This window comes from Onychomys torridus, chromosome 18, assembly GCF_903995425.1.
Source record: "Onychomys torridus chromosome 18, mOncTor1.1, whole genome shotgun sequence".
Classification (NCBI taxonomy): Eukaryota; Metazoa; Chordata; class Mammalia; order Rodentia; family Cricetidae; genus Onychomys; species Onychomys torridus.
The window spans coordinates 4,226,660-4,246,920 of record NC_050460.1 but is presented as its reverse complement, the minus strand read 5'-3'; the positions used below and the strand labels follow the sequence as shown (position 1 = coordinate 4,246,920).

At 46.9% G+C, this 20,261-nt stretch overlaps 1 protein-coding gene across 3 annotated transcripts in view; it reads right to left on the bottom strand.

Moving 5' to 3' along the window:
- Positions 1 to 20,261, bottom strand: part of Rftn1 (raftlin, lipid raft linker 1) — a 197,452-nt gene that overhangs the window by 8,546 nt on the left and 168,645 nt on the right. For 2 of the 3 annotated variants that reach the window (XM_036167747.1, XM_036167748.1), the window contains exons 8-9: positions 3,483 to 3,586; positions 756 to 837 (exon numbers count right to left, since the gene is read on the bottom strand). The exons of the other annotated variant lie outside the window; for it this stretch is intronic. In XM_036167747.1, the coding sequence (XP_036023640.1) occupies positions 756 to 837; positions 3,483 to 3,586 (186 nt within the window). The remainder of the gene's footprint in view (positions 1 to 755; positions 838 to 3,482; positions 3,587 to 20,261) is intronic. 3 annotated transcript variants of the gene reach the window in all.

Here is a 20,261-nt window from a genome sequence, read left to right as displayed (position 1 = left end):
TGGAAAGAACCCTGGGAAGTGCCAGTGTCCCTCTGCGATGTTGTGCCCAGGCTACGTAAGAGAACAGCAAGGAGAAAAGTGCCTGGTGACCCTCCAGCACAGACTGACCTGGGGACAAACTGCCACAGGCTATACTGGCATCTGTCTACATCACCAACTGCCAGGCAAAGACCTTTGGATCAGGTCCCAGCAAGAAGAGGCTGGTAATTCCTCTACTAAGATTAGCAAACTTCTGTTTATGTTTTAAAGCAAAGCCTCCTACATAGCAGAGGTTGGCTTCAAACTTATCTTCCTGTCTCCACTTCCCCAACACAGAGATTACAGACATACACTACCACACCAGGCCAGGATCAGTGAACTCCAATGTCCTAAGAGGTCTGTCTAATAAGCAGGCCAGAGCTCCAGCCAGCTTGTTTGAGATCAGGAAGGGCATCTGACCATGAGCTCAGGCCATCCCAGGACTCTGTCAAACTGCAGCTGACGTTGTCTCCTAAATTTAGCCTTGTGGGATTCTATAGTACAGGCTGGCGAGTAGAAGTCTCTGTTGTTTGCCCTGATGGTCAGGCCAGCAGGAAGCCTGAGGACAAGCTCCTCAACATTCCAGCATCCTCTTCGATGACTCAATGTGGCCCCGTGTCTTCATTCAGCCCCAAGAACCTTTGGAAATGGGAGAGGCCCAGCTCACACAGACCCAGCTGAAGCGGAGACACTCAGGGAACAGGGAAGGGGGCGTAGAGAAGTCTCATGTCTCTTACCTTGGATTCCCTCTTCTTGGTTTTCTGAGGTAGACATGGTCTCTGAAGAAACACAATCTGCTTGGTGGACACGTTCCCTTCCCTACAACACAGGAGCTAAGGATGAGCATGGGCTCCCTGGAGATATAGCCTCACCCCACAGGTGCAATCCTGAACCTCCTTTAAGTGAAGGAAGGTTGCTGCCTGGCAAGGAAATCAGAGATCCCCTTCTCTACATTCCCACCCTATGCCAGGGCTACCTTAGATGCCAACCAATGCTGTCTGGCTATCCCTGGCTTCCTGGCTACAAATTCCCCTACCCTTGATGAGCAGTGGCAGCTGGTGCCTTGGCTAAGTGAGGGTACACTAGAGCTTAAGAAGCCCCAATAAGAACACAATGTCTTCCAATTTTGTCTTTGGTACTTATGGTATGGCTGGGCAGAGAATAAAGATGGGTGGTGAGCTTAGCCCGCCAGTGTGACATGAAGGTGGTAGAGGGGAGAGCTGATAAACAGGTCAGTGGCTGTGTAGCTCCTACAGGCTTGCTCATGTCAGGAGTTTCAGGCTAGCAGTGAGATGGCACATGGTAATCAGTCTGACCCATTGATGGAATGAGTAATAGCTAGCTCATATGCTATGAGTCAGAGACGGCAGGATGCCATATTGTACCTTTGACAGAAATATCAAATGTAACCATGGTTCTCCCCTGCTCTGCACTTTGTTCCCCTTATTTTATTTCATGTGCATGTATGTCCATGTGAAGGGGTCAGATCCTTCGAACAGGAGTTACAGACAGCTGTGAGCTGCCGTGTGTGTGCTGGGGATTGAACCTGGGTCCCCTGGAAGAGCAGTCGGTGCTCTTAACCACTGAGCTATCTCTCCAGTGCCCTGTTTATCTTCCTTTGCCCCTGTGCTTTGAGACAGGGTTTCTCTGTGTATCCCTGGCTGTCTTAGAACTTGCTCTGTAGACCAGGCTGGCCTTGAACTCAGTTTGCCAGAGTCTGGGCTGGTGATTTCAGACCTACGGGCTCATTTCAGACTCAGCACCCTGCTGTGGAGCACCCCACTACCACTTTGACAGACCACAAGCTCAGCTCAGCTCATGAGCACCCCAAGGTTCACACAGGGAGGGTCAGATAGGCCTGCTCAGTTCCAGGAGCGGAGATTCACCAGCACTGAGATGTTTAAGGAGAGGGGGAGGAGTACATGTGCCTCTCTGAGACAGCCAGCCAGCCCTACGCACTGCTGGCTTCACATCTCTCAGAGCACTGGGTCTTCCCGTCCAATCTCATTCCCATCACGGTTGTGTCCTCTGGAAAGTAACTAGGAAACTGACTCAGATAAGCTGCAGGGCTTAGCCAGGACGACGGAGGCAGCAAATGGCAGACTTGGGGTGTTTCCTGCTCTACTGCATCAGCCTGTGCCAGGGAAGTTCTGGTCTTCAAAAGAGCACATGGTTCCCAATGGCCAAACCCAAATGTTGCCACAGAGAGGCAGGGATGCTGAGGACCCAGGGGAGCCAGATGAGGGGCCCAGGAAGGTCACAGGCTATCATGGTCCTTTCTCCACGGTCAACCAGCCCAGGCCGTCAGTCTTGCTGCTGACGCCCTGCAGTGTGAACTGTGCAGTGAGTTCAGTAAAGGCAGAACCCCAAGGACCAGCGGGTAGGGAGATGGGAGAGGGGAATCAGTACAGGTCACCAGAGGGGCCGCCAGTGGCGGCACAGGGGTCTGACACTCCATACGGAGGTCCTAGGCCTTGTTTCTGCTACCCACTGCCCACTGGGCCTCAGGCCGTGACAGGCCTGCCTGACCTTCACCATGAAATGGGAAGTGCAGCTCTGATGATAGCCTCAAGGAAAGCCAGGAGGGCCCAGAAGAGGGATAGGAGGTCTTTCAGAGTTGGTACAACAAGGCTGAAGGACAATGGGGAAGCATCCATGAACGTGAACTTATGAAGAATACCATAAGTAAGGCCAAAGACTCTGGGTCTGCATATCTGCCTCACGGGGGCATTGATGAGCACTGCGATCTTGGGTAAATCCCTTATTCCAGGGCACACTTTCCTAGGCTGAAAATGGATTTAAAATAATAATATTAATAGCCGGGCAGTGGTGGCGCATGCCTTTAGTCCCAGCACTCAGAAGGCAGAGCAAGGTGGATCTCTGTGAGTTCGAGGCCAGCCTGGTCTACAGAGCGAGATCCAGGACAGGCTCCAAAACTACACAGAGAAACCCTGTCTCGATAAACAAAAAAACAAAAAAAAAATATTAATAAATCAGCTAGGTATGGTGGCACATGTTTATCATCCAGGAGGCTAAGGCTGGAGGAGTATAGGTTCAAGGCCAGCCTGGGATAGAGGGAGATCCTATCTCAAAGGCAAAAATCTACCTCACAGGTCTTAATCTCAGTCTCTCTGAGTTCTTCCCTCCCCCTCTTATTTCTGAGGTTCCATGCACACAGAACTACCAAGCCCAGAGCCTGGAGTAGGTATTGAACTGCATTGCATCTGTTGGTGCAGTGTCCCGCCAGCCCAGGTGGCTAACCTCAGTCTCCCAGGGCAACCCTGACTCACTGGTCAAGGCTCTTCCATGTGAGGAAGGGGAAAGAGGAGAGTAAGAAAAACCCTGGCCCTGGCAACCCAAGCCAGAGAGGTTCAGTGCCAGCCCACAGGCCTGTCACAGGACTAAAGAGATTACCCACAGATCAGGAACATGACAGCAGTCATCATTGTTACCATCCCTGTTACCTGGTAGTCTTGAGTACGGGAGTTGGCAGCACACAGGTGAGCTGCCATCCATAGGCCGCCAGTGAGTTCAGCAGGGGCATGTAGTCCGTCTGCACCTCTGCACCCTGCAGGGAAAGGCCACCATGAGCAACTGTTGCCCCCACTGGAATCGCTCCTCCCATTGATCCAGCCAAACACAGCAGAGTAGGGGTGTCTGAGGACGTGGGCTGAAGCCTGGCAAATTTGGAGGCAGTTAATTCCTAGGCCAACACGGGCTATGCAGTCAGCAAGGAATTAGAGCCCAAATATGAATTCATTTTGTTATATCCTTGTCTGGACAAATGGTCTCCAGTGAGTTTCACAGTTCCCTTCCTCCAAGCCCCATACCCAGCATATGCTAGCAGAGATGCTCTGGTGTCCTGGGGAGTTAGATTACATTTGACAAATGATTAAGTCATTTGCATCCAGGTACCACAGCTACACACAGAGCAGCCTTGCCGGGTTCTGAGCCCTGTCACTCAGGGGTAAATGAATTCTGGTTGTGCTTTACTTCTAATTAGGGCCTGAGGACAAATATTTGTTTTACAATTTGAAAGTACAGCCCCTCTGGCACAGGGAAGTACACCTAACATAAGGCAAAGGCACTGGGAATCATCATAGAGACATCTTGACCTCACAGGTCTTGCTTCTAACTCTGGGCTCCTCACCAAGAGTGACAGTGTGGTCCCCAGTCCTGGCCTGGGTATGCACTGGACTCCCCATCTCAATTAAGTGGCTTAGGAAAATGACATCTATCCTGTCTCCTTCACCCTGAGCTGTGAACAGGACTCCTGAAAGGAAGCTATGTCTGCTGAGGCTGACAGGCCGATTAGAACCCCACCCAGTATTGCAGTGGGCAGTTGTTCCAGCTTTGACCTGGAAATACTACCTCTAGTGGGGCCTCCAGTAACTGCCACGCCTACCTATGACTTGCCCCTGGGACAGGTCCAAGACAGGAGCCCTTAAGACCTGGATCCAGATGTGCTGGCTCTCTGGGTTCTTTGTGATCCTGGATGCTGGATGGTAGACTGAGCAGAGTTTTCCAGAGAACGGGGCTGGACTGCACCGCAACTCTCCCAGATCCTGTAACCAACCCCCTTACTGGCTGTAAGTTACCCCCAAATAAACCTCCTCTTAACTATGTGGAGTTGCCTTAATAAATCCCCCAATACACTACTGTAGAGAGGTTGGAATGTTGCAAGTCTGGGGCTAGTTACCTTATCTTAGGTTAGGTCCAGCCCTCTGGAACAGCCATTCCTTGCCCATCACTGTGTCTGAACTAACATCTTGTGATAAATAGATAGAAACCTTTTGTCATCTATTAACTTAGTAGATCACTAGCTTCCACCAACCCAAAAGCTAAGGACATCATCAGATAGCATCTTGGGCCTATAGACTAGCTTGTTTATCTGCTGTAGCAACTCTCTGGTGTCCCCACCAATGTGTTTTAAACTTGTCTTGACTTACAACATTCTTTGTTCTGCAAAATTGTAAGACTTTATGAAACTACCTCTAGTTTGAAACCTGGAATTTGGGCTAACCAAAATCTGTATTCCAAGGTCATGGTCACTCAAAATGGCTCCAGAATAAACTGTTCCCTTAAGATGAGGGCTGTGGTTTTTGAATCGACAAGACCCACAAGATACACTCCCTTTGTTACATGGGAGCTATGCACAGAAGAAGGTAAACTGAGGCTCATTCCTGCCTCTGGAATTCACCACACCCAACATGCATGCAAGTACACTGGCCTGCTGGTAGGCCACAGTAACTCTGAGTGTCAGCAGGAAAGCAAGGAACATGGGCCCTGGTCAAAGCAGGCCTGGACAGGTACACAAGGGCAGTGTGGGCTTCACGTGGAGAGACGGACTCCTCAAGACAGAGGAGGGCATGGCAAGGCCTTCTGTAGGGTGGATTAAGGAGTCCTGGTGGATCTGGCTGCCTTGGACTAGGGAACTGGGAGAGAGGCTGAGGAAATAATCCACCACCTTTTCAAATGGCTTTGAAGGCTCCTAGAACTGGGCACCAGTCCCACCCTGGCTACCAAGTCCACTGAGTCCCTGGTAACTAATCCATTCGTGGTGCTCTACTGTGAAGTCTGGGCCCATACTGTGGCTCTTAGACCTTGGCCAGCTACCTGTGGCACAGAACTCAGTTGGGAACTTGGGGACATGTAAGTTCTCAGCTCTAGCACTGTAGAGCGAAGGGCACTCCAGAATTTATAAAGAGCCACCATAGTCCCTGTGTTAGTGAGCAGGAGATGGCTACCTAGTCAAATGCGTAGGTCCCCTCTGAAGAAAATGGAAACTGTCTATTCTTTCAGAGCCAGAACCCACCAGCTGTCATTTCAATTGATCTCATATGGATGAGAAGAAAAGTTGATGGCTTCCCAAGGACCTGCTGTACCTGTGAGGAACACTGCCAGCCGTGTGAGGAAAGGACAAAGGGAAAAATGGGAAATCAGTGAAGGAAGCCGAATAGATAAGGGACCAAGAAGAAACAACCTAATCCATTTACAAGACAGGTCAGAAGAGGGTATCTGCAGCCTCTCTCAAAGCCACAAACATGCCAGCCATGGCTTAGTGGGTGGCCAGCAGCATGACCCCCATTTCTGCAGGCCCTCAAGACATATGGACACTTTCCTTCCAGACTCATACAAGCTTCCTTCGCTGAAAGAAAAGCCCTGTGGCTGCTGAAGCTAAGATCCCCTAACCCCACCCGCTGCACTCCCAGCTTAGACGGGAGGAAAAAAAACAATTTAAATCCACATACTCAGGCTTTGCAAGGTTCTGATTACTTGGACCCATCATGGATAACCTTCCCACTTTATCAAGCACTGTGACAAGCTACCACAATCAGACAGTAACTATAGCAACCATGTCAAGCTTTGGCGCCTTCACAAAGGCCTGCATGGCTAAATGCAGCCTTTTCATTGGTGGTTGTAGCCAGGCCAGGTTTTTCTCTGCAGGAGTCCAGAACTGCAAGACAATGACCGACCCCTGCTAGCAGCCCGACCTGCCAGCGCAGACAGGCCTCCCTAGGACCACTTCTATTTCACTCCATCCTATTTCATTTTGTCACTATCTTGAAGAGAAAAACAGCAGGAATTCTCCCAAACATGCCCTTCCTGGCCCCTGCGAAGGTAGGAAATGTCAGCCATGGGGTGCTGAATCATAATGACCAAAAGGAACAGGGAATATACAGAAAATCTACAGAGCTTGGGGCATTGACTCTCAAGTGCTGATTTCCGGCTGTCAGTCAGAGCTGATGAATAAACTGCAGAGTGGAGGGGAGGGTGCACCTGCCAAGCTCTCCCACTTGGACCTTTCGGGCTGGTTTCTATTTAATTCATATTAAATATGGTTTTCCATAAGCACCTATGGATGCCATTTTACTTGTTACCAATACGGCTTCATTTCTAAAGTCAGATGAGCCCCACACCTTTGGCGGAAGACACTTTTAACTCCATTAGCTGGGAATGGTAGCAGGAAACAGATCCAGGGGGAAGGCTGCTTTGATCTGCTTTTCTGTGACTTTTCTACGAAGGAGAAGAAAGCACTCAAAAGCCATCCCCTTATCAAAGGGAACGACATTTCTCCCCCTAAGCGGAACAAAAACTTTAATTAACTCTCCTCTCTGTGTGGATACCTAATCACACCTGGAGTGTTAAAAAAAAAAAAAAGTGGAACACGTCCTGCGTTTTTGTTTTGTTTTGTTTTCAACTTAAATAAAAGGAATTCATTTGTATTTATGGCCCTTTCCCCTTTGATTCCTATTAGTTTCTCCAGTAGCTGCAAATCAACTAAAGAAAGATCAAGACATCAGAAAGGACAGTTTACTAAGAAACACCTGTGACTCTTGATCATTTTTAGAGATCCTCTCTGCAGGGAAAGAAGGGGGAGACCATCCATATACTGGTCCAGTAAGAAACTTTATAACCTGAGAGTCAACGTGTTCTTTCTTTCTCGTCTATAATTTCTATTATATAATTTAAAAATATTCTAAGGAGACACACATTTGTCTCTCAATCTTAAAGGAAATCCACACCCCCAAACCAGGGCCATAAAACAGGCCCAAGGCTTCAGGAAACCTGCTCCCTGCACATGCCCATGGAATTCTGGGATTCAGGCAATCCCCATCACACACACAGCTAGGAGCCCTGAGGAAGCAAGAACTGGTGAATCCCTGATCCTGCAGTTTCCAAATGCAGTTTATGGGCCTGATCCAGGCCCCCTAGCTTCTGCATTGGCTACTACAAAAACTGATCCTCAGCCTTGCAGGGAGTGGTCTCTGTATTCTCGGGCACAGAGTATGAGCCACAGGGTTTGGGGACACCAACCTCTTAGACCAATAAAGCTCTGCTCTTGCTGTTCTGATGTCCAAATGTCTGTTCTACTTCCCTCCTCTGATTTATTTCATACATTTGGTGCTGAAAACCAGGAAGAGCTTCCCAATGGGTCCAGACAGATGGGGCCCTTTCTTCTCTAGTCCACATCTCCATTCCCATCTTTCTTTCTTTCTTTCTTTCTTTCTTTTTTTTTTTTTTTTGGTTTTTCGAGACAGGATTTCTCTGTGTAGCTCTGAGCCTTTCCTGGAACTCACTCTGTAGCCCAGGCTGGCCTCGAACTCACAAAGATCTGCCTGCCTCTGCCTCCCAAGTGCTGGGATTAAAGGCGTGTGCCACCACCGCCCGGCTCTCATCTTTCCTTAACCTTCCAATGACCACAGCACCTTCCAAGCTCTCTATGGCTAAACCACAGCCAGCAAGTGTCCCAGAGACTTCACTCATGGATTCTCAACTAGCCAAGTGAGCAGAGAGAGTTTGGTCTTAACTCAGATGGCAGGAACAATGACTCACTCTTTGTCTCTTTGTCTTAGTCTCTAACCAACCTCCAGCACTCGAGAGGGCCATCTTTACCATTTCTGGAGCCCACAAACAACACTGGCCATAGGTAAGGGCCATGTAGACACCCATGGTGCTGAGGCTTCAACTCTGAGCCCAGACACTGGTAGTCTTTTGTTCTTCTCTAGGAAGCTCGCTTGGGAAATGTGTGGGAACTTGGTTTTGGTGACATTTCCAAACTGAAGGATGCTTCATGTAAGAAACTAGCCCCAGCCTGTTTAGGCCTATATCATGGGCATCGGCCCTCTGCTAAAAAAAAAAAAAAAAAAGGCTCAAGTCAGATCTATATCTGGCCTTATTATATGCATGACAACCTAAACCACTGGCCTAAATCTGGTATGTTAGAACCTGTCATCTTGCCAGACCTTGACAAAGTTCCTATGGTGAACCGGCAATGGGTCAGAAGCTCGCCACATTCAAATCCGTTCATCTCCACTCAGGTCCTTCCTTGGTTCCTTCACTTCTGCATGTCTGGTTTTATTAATCTGAACTTGTAAACTTAATTCCCAGACTCTCTTTGGTTTTGACCTGTCTCCTGAGCCCCTCCCTAGCAAGCTTTTCTCCTGCTCTGCCTCTCTAGACACATCTCCTCTATGGTACCTTTGTCTCCACCATCTACTCACCACCACCCTCTTCCTCTCCATGGACCCCGTAGACTGCCCTCTCTCTGACCCAGGGACACACTGCTGACCTATAGTCTCTTCTTTGGCACAAAAGACCCAATTGAGATCTGAGGCTTCTTCCCTCCTGGGGACCTGCCCAGAACATAAAAAGTTCTGGTCCACACGGCTGCTGATGGTTTTAACTGTCCTGGGTGTGCCCCGATGAAATCCTATTGACTATGGTGCCAGATGGTGGTAAGGCAGGAGCAATGGCTGCAGGGACGGAGTAGCCCTGCACAGAGACTGTGTTGGCACGTTGTCCTCCTATGCTGCTTATGCTCACTGAGGAGCCGGCTCTGGAGATGGGATTCTGTCCTCCCACTTCAGACGCAATGATGTTTGTCTCAGGATGCCCTCCCAAACCTGTCCTCGGTCAGGCTGGCCCCCTCACTCTCCAACAAGGAAAAGGAGAATGAAATAACCTAAGAGAAAAGGTGTTGAACCCTTGTGGACAGCTACTGGACAAACTACTTTCAATACAGGTTACTGTTATAAATATAGTAAAATCAGCTAATGGGATGCTTGTCCATGGAGAGGCTTTCTGTCTGTAAGTCTATCAACCAGTAATTCTAACACAATAGTTCTGAGGGGCCTCCTCAGCTGACTTCTAGGGGTATTGTTAATGTTCTGCTGCTTTGTACCTGCTACATATACCCATTCAAGCCCCAAACATTGTAATGCTCCATGTACAGATAAAGACTGTCTTGTGTTTTCTGTAAGGGCTACGTAGGTATGCTAATTTAGTACATTACCCTGTGCATGGAGTTTGGATTTAGCTTTCTTTTATTACGATGGTGCTTCACAGCACTATCTGCTAAGCCCACAACTACCATCGTCCTAAGACCCGCTGTGGCTGCTTATGACATCTGGTGCATTGACTCATGTTCTCTCATAACAGGAGGGAGCAAAGAAGGTCACCTGACTCTTACCCCGGGATAAATGTGACTGTTCATATTTAATCTGTGAGATGTGGGGGTCCCATGGGCACCCGTGCTATGGGGGATGGGCTTTCTTTTACCATGTAGCTGAGCTCACCATGAGCAAAAAGCAACCACGTGGTCTGCCACCTGGAAATGACATCCTGGAAAGAGCAAACACTATGTGACTTCACCACCATCTTGGTTAATGTAACCACATTGGCATGAACCCAAACGGAGGTATCCATCAAACGTTCCAGTCCTACTAACTCCCTAAGGGGATGATCATCCCCCCGTGACTAGACCAAGGAGGTAACACCAGGCCCCTAAGGTGTGGCTTTATTTTGGGTGTTCTGTTTTGCTTATTTTTGACAATTTATTTAGTTTCTCCATGATATATTTACTGGCTCCTAAGGAAGACTTAAGAGTTTTCCTCCAACACTGGCCTACTTACTAACAAAAGGGCTAGCACTTTCAGATTTACAGTGGCCCAAAGCTGTTCACTTCCTCTACTGAGGCCAAAACTGCCTCTGCTGTTTCAGGAAGTGCAGTGACAACTGTTGCAGTATTCCCAACAGTCTCACTTTGTGTATGCTCTGGGTGCTACCTCATCAGCACAGCACGAGTCCAGGACGCACGCTGCCACCAAAGCTGCCTCAGGCTCTGGACCTTTGCCTTCTGTTAGGCAACGACCGTCCTCTGAGGCACTCCGACTGCCGTCCCTCCCACATCACACCCCCTTTTGCCAGTTTGGAATAAGTTAGAGTGTTCTACTCTTCCAAACCCCTAACAGCAGTTAGGGTGACCTCGGAGACGGGAAATGAGCTAGGAGCTAAACAGATCCCAGACAGGCAAACAGACTGGAGGGAAAGGGAGCCTAAGACAGTGAACTTTCAAGATGGCTTCTTCCTCACCAAGACAAAGCCTGTCGGCCTAAAGGAAAGGCCCAGCTGGTTTTTCTCCAGCAAGTAGGGCCCCCTGCTGCTGGACTGGCCTGATGAGGTCAAGGCCAATCAGGATGCCACTGCTATGGGCCAGCCAGACATCCTGTCCTTGTTCAGACTGGGACACAAACAAACAAACAAACAAACCCTTCCCACCAGCCCCCAAGGAAAGACTGGATTTTTCATGCTCCCAAGTCCACCCAGTCCGGATGATCTGACCCTCTGGCTCTTGCTTCACCTGTAAACATACTGGGGGCCCCTTGAAATGGTGGGGAGGGCTTTTGTAACCAGGCTGTACCTCTCAGGTCCTTCCAACATCTGCTCAGGGACGTTAGCAGTTGGGAATATACTATAAGGCTTCTTATGTGTTCACAGACCTCACTTCCTCACGCCCATTCCCGCTGTTCCCTCCAACGTTAGCAAGGCCACCTCACCATCACTACCTTACTGGCTTCCCCACATTAATCTTTCTGAGCCTTCTATGCAGATACTTAACAGTCCTTCCCTATTCCAGTCTATGTCTGCTGCCACCTGTCAGCCCCTAAAACCCACCTCACCTCTCTGGATTTTCCTTGACACCAAGACCCTTCACCTAGCCAATGGGCTATCCAAACCTTCCCTCTTCTTGCCAGTCCGGGCTTGGAACTAAAACAATGACGGTTTCATCGCATCAATTAGCCCCTCTCTCTCACCAGTTCTCAGAAAGCCTCAAAGAAATTTCAGATCAGCTTGGCGCCCTTCAGTACCAACTTGATTCTTTGGCTGCATGGTACTCCAAAACCGAAGAGGGCTAGACCTCATGACTGCTGCCAATGGAGGGATTGGTGTCCTGCTCCAAGAGCAATGCTGCGTCTACATCAACAACTCCAAAGACTAAGAGGCCAGACAGAGAATTCAGCAACAAGCTTCTTCCTCTGGATGGACTCTTGGTTCCCGCTCACCCCATCTCCTCCCTAGAGCCTCACACACCTCTTTACTCTGTCTTTAAAACATAGTACAGAAGTTCCTCCTGGATCTCTAGGTCTACCACACAGGATGTAGTACAAAAAAATGCTTCTGTTAGAGTTGCACCATACCCCCAAACTTCAAAATGGAGCCCTCTCTGCCAACAGGAAGTAGCCAGACAGAAGCAGAGCCCCCAAATCTCTTATATGTAAAGGGTCTGGAATAAAGGGAACCTTCCCACCCCAAAACCAAGGCCATAAAACTGGTCCAAGGCTTCAAGAAACCTACCCACAAAACTCTGGGAAGCAGCCAATCCCATCACAGCCTGGAGCCTGGAAGCACCCAAACAGGCAATTTGAGCCGTCCCCTCCCTGTAGTTTCCTAGGCCTCCGCCTTCCCTACTTGCCACTACAGGAACTGATCCTCAGACTCTGCACGGTGTGTCCTCCTGGACCCTTGGATCCTTAGCCACAGGGTTGGAGGGCATCATCCTCGCAGACCAATGACAGTCCGCTCTCACCATTCTGAAATTGAGATGAGTCTATGCTTTCAGTTTCTTCCACTGACTTATTTCTTCCAAATCTATCAGGGTACCGAAACAATGGACCCCAAAGAAAGGGGACTTGCTCAGAAAGGCCCTCATCACAGTGGACTCATCTGTTAGACTTCCCAGAGTTCTAGCAACTTGTCAGACCCCTGACAGCGGAAGACTGAATGAGAACTCCCAAAAAGCAGCTGTCTGCAGAGACTGGTTAGATGTCAGCGAGATGGAGAGGGTCGGATGTCTCAGAGGCCAATTACTTTATCTTGGGTTGGCTTTGTCCCCCAAACACTCATTCCCTGCTCACTTCTATGTCGGAGCTAACATGGGTGGTCAATAGTTACAAACCTTTTGGAATCTATTAACAGAACAAACCTCGAGCTTCCACCTACCCCAAGGCCAAGAGCGTCATCAGATGGCATCTGAGGCCCCGAGGAGTGCCCCCACATCTCGCTGTAACTGCCACTCAGGTGTTTCCACCAAGGTATCTTTAAACTAACGGATTTATGATTTTTCATTGTTGGGCTTCTGTGAAACTTCATGAGACTGCTTCCCTGTGGGAACAGAGTGCCTACGGTACCCTAGCTCTGTGTTTCCTGGGCCATGGCCATTCAAATTTGCCTCCAGAATAAACCACCTCTCACTCTCTTTGAAGCCCAGACAATGAGGGGTCAATGGTGAGCAGGACCACAACTTGCCCAGGAATTATTTCCACATACCTTTGGCCCTTAATTTAAACTTTAAACTCATTTCAAGACCGTGAAGAGGTCTTGGGGTTCACTGGATGTTCTGACCATCTTCCCAACAGGAGCACATTGAATCATTCTCTTTTTTCTGCTCTTGACTATTTTAATAGGCTTGTTGAGAATGGGAGGCCAAACACGGCTTGGAGAAGAGACTGTGAACCCAAAGTTCACTAACAGACTGAGTTATATTGTGACCATGCCTTCTTTTTATGTTATCCTTTATTTTCCCCGGCAGTTGACCACTACCACCCCCATCTCCCTAACAGTCACAGGAACTCATAATTAATTTACTCCATGCGTTACAATTTAATTTATACCATCATTCATCATGCCTTTCACTGGAAGTCGCCATTTCTGGAGCTCTCTAAATCCTTCATCCAGTCTGGTCCGGCTTCTTTCCATGCCCCTGCTCTCTCTATTTAGAGCCCCTGACTTGTAGGTTCTTGTTTTTAGTTTCTTTCTCCCTTTGCTGGAGCGTATCCTTTAGTGGCTCTCTGCAAAACAGTGCCTGGAAAACATTTGGATCCCTACATGTCTTAGTCTTCATCTTTAATTGACAATTTGGAAACAAATCCTGGACTGACATCTGTTTTCTATTTAAAAATGTACAAGTATTGATTCTAGATATTAGCTATTGCAATTGATCTGTGGGTCATATGATCTGCACTCTACAATAACATAGACTTGTGAAAACAATGCCATTTTTAATATAGTGGTCTATAGAAAGGGACACCATCATAGAGAAAAGGTAAACATGTCTCGCTAGCTAATTTGGTGGGAGGCAGTTGTTTTTATAGTTCCTGACCTGAAGAAATCCCTGCCTTCTTTCCCTATAGGCCAGGACTTTAGAGATTCATAATCTAGCACAGCTCCCTTCCTAAATCCCATTCTATCAGGTTAGGATGCAAACAAGGGCTTACCTAATGAATAACTCAGAGCATGAGACAGTCCCCCTCAGATCATGGACTCAGTCACCTAGCAGACTGCCTGTAACTCCTCAACTCTAGGACTTGGGATGCAAACTAGTCCCAGCCACCGGGAGGGCAGAGAGGGGCCCAGCACCTCCTGCTCATCTGTCACTGTTAGGTGAACTCTAAGCCCACCTCATGCTGAAATGAACCATAACACTTTATTTCTTACAATTAAATATTATTTTCTCCTGAGTGTAGCCTGATGCTTGCTTTGGAAATTTTAGGATATGTAAACAGCACAACATTTTGCTTTAATGTGAGTATTTTTATTCAAGACTGCATGCTTGACAGGCGTACACTTGGTGGGTTCCTGTCATTCTGTCTCAAAGGTAATCTCTTTTTACAAAGTCGCTGTTGGCTGTCTCCCCATTCGGTCTTCTGTCTTCCTGGGTCAACAGTTAGTCAAAATCATTGTTTTGATTTCATTACCTTGCTACTTCCAAGTTCATAAATTCTTTTTATTTTATCTACAAGGGATGTCTTCACTTTATCTTCTTCCAGCCTTTTCTTATGCTTTGACTATTCTGCATCCTTACTTAACCCCCCAAAGCTCTCTCATCACCCAAGTCTTCCTTTCTTTTCTAGAGCAGTCAGTTTGTGTGTGGTGGACACTTGGACATAATCTCTGATCCCTGACTCACCATTACCAGAGATGTGAGAGAGACAGGGTTGTGCAGCTTATCACGCCATACTGTAACTTTACGAATGTCCTGGGTTTCAGCGCTCTAGTTAGCTGCTCCCTCTACTCCCTCAAGCTTTTGTCTTGAAGACTAATTTTTTCTTCTCATCTAAGCTACAGCTTCTTCCACATAACAGATAATTTACATTCCTCCAGCTGTAACTTTCGCCAGCACTCACCTTATTCTCTAGGATAGCTAGAACTCACTCTGTATAGACCAGTGCTAGTATTCGCGGATGCCACCATGCCAGGCTCTCTTCTAATCTTAGTGTTATTGCTAGGATCTATCCATCTACAGTAATTCTTGGTACTTATGTTCTATGAGGACATCGAGTTAGTGAAACAGCCATTTTTCCTAACAGAAATGCAGAGTTAGGTGGTAGTTTTTGTATTTTTGTTACCAACCAAAATGTATCATTGTTTGTGTTTATACTGTTTAAAGTCTTCATTTGCTGTGTCTTGTTGATTTCTGAACCCTCAGCCAGCATCTGGAGACTGAACACCCTCATCCAACCCTTGCCTTTGCTCTGAAAGGCACACTATCCCATGCTTGGGACCTCAGCCCTGTTCTAGGGGGCTGTTTTTAATAATGAAATCATCAGAGATACCTGTCAGGGTGGCACATGCCTAATCTTAGCATGTAGATTTCTGTGACTTTGAGGCCAGCCTGGTCTCTATAGAGAGTTCCAGACCAGCCAATGACACATAATGAGACAGTATTTTTTTAAAAAATCCCCAGGGAAAAGCAGGAAAATGTGACACAAGCAGCCCATGAAAAAGACGTTTGTTTATGACATCATAAGCTCCAAACAGTGAGGCGGAGCACAGCTGTGTTTAGCCCTGGCTGGAACAAAGAACATTGGGTGGTTCAGTGCTGTGGTATTGGGCATATATTTGCAAATGACCATGAGTCCACCATGTCAGGGTTGATTCTAGAACAAATTTAGTGGGCAGGAGAATTCAGTGATACAGGATCTATGACTATGAGCACCAACCTGATCTATTTCTCATCTACATCATTCCTTTAGTGCCACTTCTCTGGGATTCTTCAGAAAACACAAATGCCCATATCCAACTACTCCCATTTAGAACAGTTTTATTAATTTAATGTTTAAAAGACCCACGGGATACTCCTTCTAAAGAACAAACCCCAGAAGTAAAAAAATAAAATAGTACATTAGATTACATAAAAATCCACTTGCACGACAAAAAACCATGATATGTAAATTCAAAAGACAAAATGGCAAAACCTTAGCTCCTATCACAGAATTTTAAAACTGACAAGAAAAATGATCTAAATTTTAAGAGGGACAAGGACATGGCAGTGCGAGAAAGAAAACATTAAATAGCCATTAAACATACCAAAACACTAACCATCTCGTAACAAAATAAATGCAAATGAAGCTACCCCGAGGCACTGTTTGTTACACATCCAACCTTCAAGTGTGACAACCTACTCCGTTTACCAGCCTGTCAGGAAACAAGCGTGCAAGCACACTGTTGATGGGGATGCAAAGAGGGTCAACCTCTCAGAGAACAACTTGACAGCATCTCTCCGAGTTACAAATACATCTACCACTTATCCTTTGACCAACAATCCAAGTTCTGGGAACTCGTTCTGTGTATAAAATGGGGGCGGGGTACAAAGCTATTCTGCAGATTTGTCTGGAGAGCTGTCCATAGGAGTGAGGCCTGCCAGTTGCTTCATTTCCGCCAACCCTGGACTCACCCAGCACAATTTCATCCTGCAGTGCAGAGTCTGAGGAGCTGAACCAGGGCAAACAGGACAAGGAAGGATACTCTGCTCTAGGACAGGAGGTAAGGACCCTGAGAAACACCCAGAGAGGTACAAAATGAAAAGGGGTGTGGTATGTATCATAATGCACCCCAAAGGTGTCTATGTCCCAGTGCCCGAGATTGTGAATGAATTCCCTTACACTGATATAACATCTGGAATATATTATTAAGGACCCCGGGGCTGATAGTTTATCCTAAACTATTTGGGAGGGACCAGTATTAAAAAGGCCCCTTATAAGGAAGAGGCAGGGAAGGTCAAGAGTCAGAGAAAGGAAGGTGAGGACAGAGGAGGAGATGGAGTGGAACAGGGAAGGGTCCCAGAGCCGAAGGACTAAGGGGACCTCTAGAGGCCTGGAAGGTAAGAGACAGATTATCTTCTACACTCTCCCGAAAGTGTGGTGTGGGGCTAACACTTGGCTTCAGCCTCCTGAGATCTGCTATAGTTCGAAGGTGAAATATATCCCATGTGCTTTTATTCTGAATGCTCAGTCCCTGACTAGAGCAGTATGTAGAGAGGCTGTGGAGCCTTGAAAGGGTGGGGCCTAGCTGGAGGAAGTAGGTTACTAGGAGAGAACCTCTGAGTCTGTGCTTGATTTTAACTACCCTCTGCTTCCTGGACCACAGGGTGTGCACAGTTTATCTGGCGCATGCTCCCACCACCATGCCTTCCCTGTTGTGATGGGTGAAAACCCCCGAGAGCATGAGAGAGCAAACCCCTCTCGCTAAGCCCATCTGTCAGGTATTTTGGTCACAGCAATGCACAGTTAACTAATACAATGTTCACTTCGGTCTTCTGAGAGTTGGAGGGGTCGGCCAAGGCAGGGTCGGGGGAAATGCAGGAGGAAATGAAGCTGGGAACTGGGCTCTCTGGTGAGGTAGGGGAACAGAGGGGGCACTCAGGACAAACAGGGGTCATATTCTTAGGCGAGAAAGCCCAAAGGTAAGGCAGGGGAGGATGCCAAGGTGGGAAAGGGAACATTTCACCTCCACTATCAACAGAAAGTAGAGGGACAGCCAGAAACCACTAGTCTGTCCCTTAGAATCTCAGAGGGTAAGGCCATGCCAGTACCAGTTATTTTATGAATCTCCAGTTAGTCAAACTGGCTCACTCTGGGCACTTGAAAGCAAAGCTGTAGAGCCCAGACTATGGTGATACAGATATGACAGGATGAAAGGGTAGATTATTGAATCTTGTTATCCTGTATGTATATTTCTACTCTTGTTTAAGGTATGTTTGTGCAGCTCATTTGAAATTGTAATGTATAATCAAGAAATACAGATTAATAGTTAATCATCTATGATGATCAAACTTATAATCACATAAGTTGTTTTTTGGTATACAAAGATATATTTCAGATAGGTAATATTCAAACACTTCCAAGACCTACAGAATATGACATTTAAAATGTTTTAAAAACTTAGACTTTTCTGGAAAGTGAGACATGTCTGATCCTGGCAGCACTAATTTACTTCAGAGAGGAGGATGGGCATCAAAGACACTTCATATGGAGTTTATCTTCTTCTTGGCAAAAATAGCCATTTGGGCAAGAGGCTGCTTTTGCCTGGACTGCTGATAATATGTTGTATAAACTGGACATGCAGGACCCATAGGAAAATGACCACTGAATTTACCAAAATGGGGCGAAATGGTTCTTTAGGTCCCTGCTTCACAGAGGATACTGTCAAACATTCTACAGAACACAGGAGAAGAGACTAAAAAACTCTAGACCTATAAGCTGAAGATGGATGCCCCAACATTGCAAAGGAACTTTGGGTGACTGTCTAGGCAGCCAGCTGCCTCTGTCGTTTCCAGAATTTTGGAAATTTCTTATAATGCATTTCATGTTTACTTAGGTAATATTATATCTTTCTGGGGTCTTTGATATATTTTAAAACTAGATAGTTATAATTATAGTTTTCCTTAGTCATGATAAAAGATAAATTAGGTATGAAACTTTAGACTCACAAATATAGGATAGAATATTTTCTTTAATACAAATAGACTAGATATTGTAACTGTAATTCTTGCTTAATAACTGTTCTATTACATGTAATTTTACTATGCTAACGTTAAAACTTTACATTATGATTAGACAGAAAAGGGGAAGTGCTGTGGTATGTCTTTCTGTATGCTATGAATACGTGTTGCTCTGATTGGTTGACAAATAAAGCCGTTTGGCCTATGGCAAGTCAGGTTACAGCTAGGTAGGAAATAGAAGAGAGATTCAAGAAGAAGAAAGGCAGAGGGGAGGGAGACACCAGCACCACCAGAAGCAAGATGTGAAATTACTGGTAAGCCATGGCCACATGGCAACTTATAGATTAATAGAAATGGGTAAAGTTATAAGAGCTAGCTAGTGAGAATCCTGCCATAGGCCATGCAACTGGTAATTAATATTAAGCCTCTGAATGATTATTTTATAAGCGGCTGTGGGAACTTGGGGCTGGGCGAGACCAAAGAAACCTTCCAATGACACCACAGTGAGCAGGCACATGGGTTGGGAGCTCATGGAATATGTGGGAGCCAAAAAGAGAAGGAACAAGTTGATACCCCTCCCCCAAAAGCTGACACACAGCATCCCTGCTATCTACTTTCCCTCAGGCCTCCCATCACCCAGGACAGAGCATCTGCCAATCAGAGGGAGGGACAGACAGGCTGGCTGGCTGGAGATGTTGTTTTCCTCTTTGTTTTATGCACAATGCCCCAGAAAAACATTTTGCTGATATGTAATTAGGCTAACATAATAGAGTCTCAGAGAACAGTCATCTCATTTTAGACAACTTTGGCTCAAAGGGAATAAGGGTGGTTTTTTTGTTTGTTTGTTTTATTTTTTTCTGTTTGTGTTTTTTGTGGGGTTTTTTGTTTGTTTGACTTTTTGGAAAGGGGGACAGATGAACATACATGTAATGTGTGGAAAACTCCAGTTCTGACTCCTCAGCAGCCAGGGCTGGTGAATTCACATCTCTGCCTGATTGTCTCCACCACACAACAAAGACAGCAAACGGCTGCCTTTCAGGAGCTCAGTACAATAGCAGATAATAGATGGTGTTATTATGTGAAGCACTTTGTTTACAAAATGGTCTCCATTGTGACCCCCTGTCCAGGCCCCCTTACAATATGGCTGCAGCTCCGCCACTTACAGGGAGCATCCGTTTTCCTACCTCTTGAATCCAGGCTGCTCACAGAGCTAACTCTGACCAACAGAACCTGGCAGCTGTGACCACAGAGTTCTCACCTAGGCCTCAGAGGGACTTCCTGCACACACCTTCTCTCCCAGAGCTTTACCGATTTGGTAAGGACAAGCCTAGGTTAGCCTGCTGGATGAGGGCAGGTAAGCAGCTCAGCCAGACAGCAGACAGATGCAAGATGCCATCTTGGACCAGCCAGAAGCCAGTTAATGCCTCAGAACCTTCAGACTATCTCAGCAGGTTTAGCAAGGGCCGGGAAGCAAAATTAAACATCCCTATTTGAATTCACTAAGCTCTGAGTTGCTTTACCGAGAGGCAGAAGCTAAGTGGTGTATTGTACTAGCAAGAACACAAACATTCAAGCAAATCCTCATAGGGAAAAGAATCGAAGTGAGAGTCACTGTATTTGCCTGGGAAGGAATAACTAGTACTTGGGGTGTAATAGCTAGCTCTTGGGGTGGGAGGGCTTC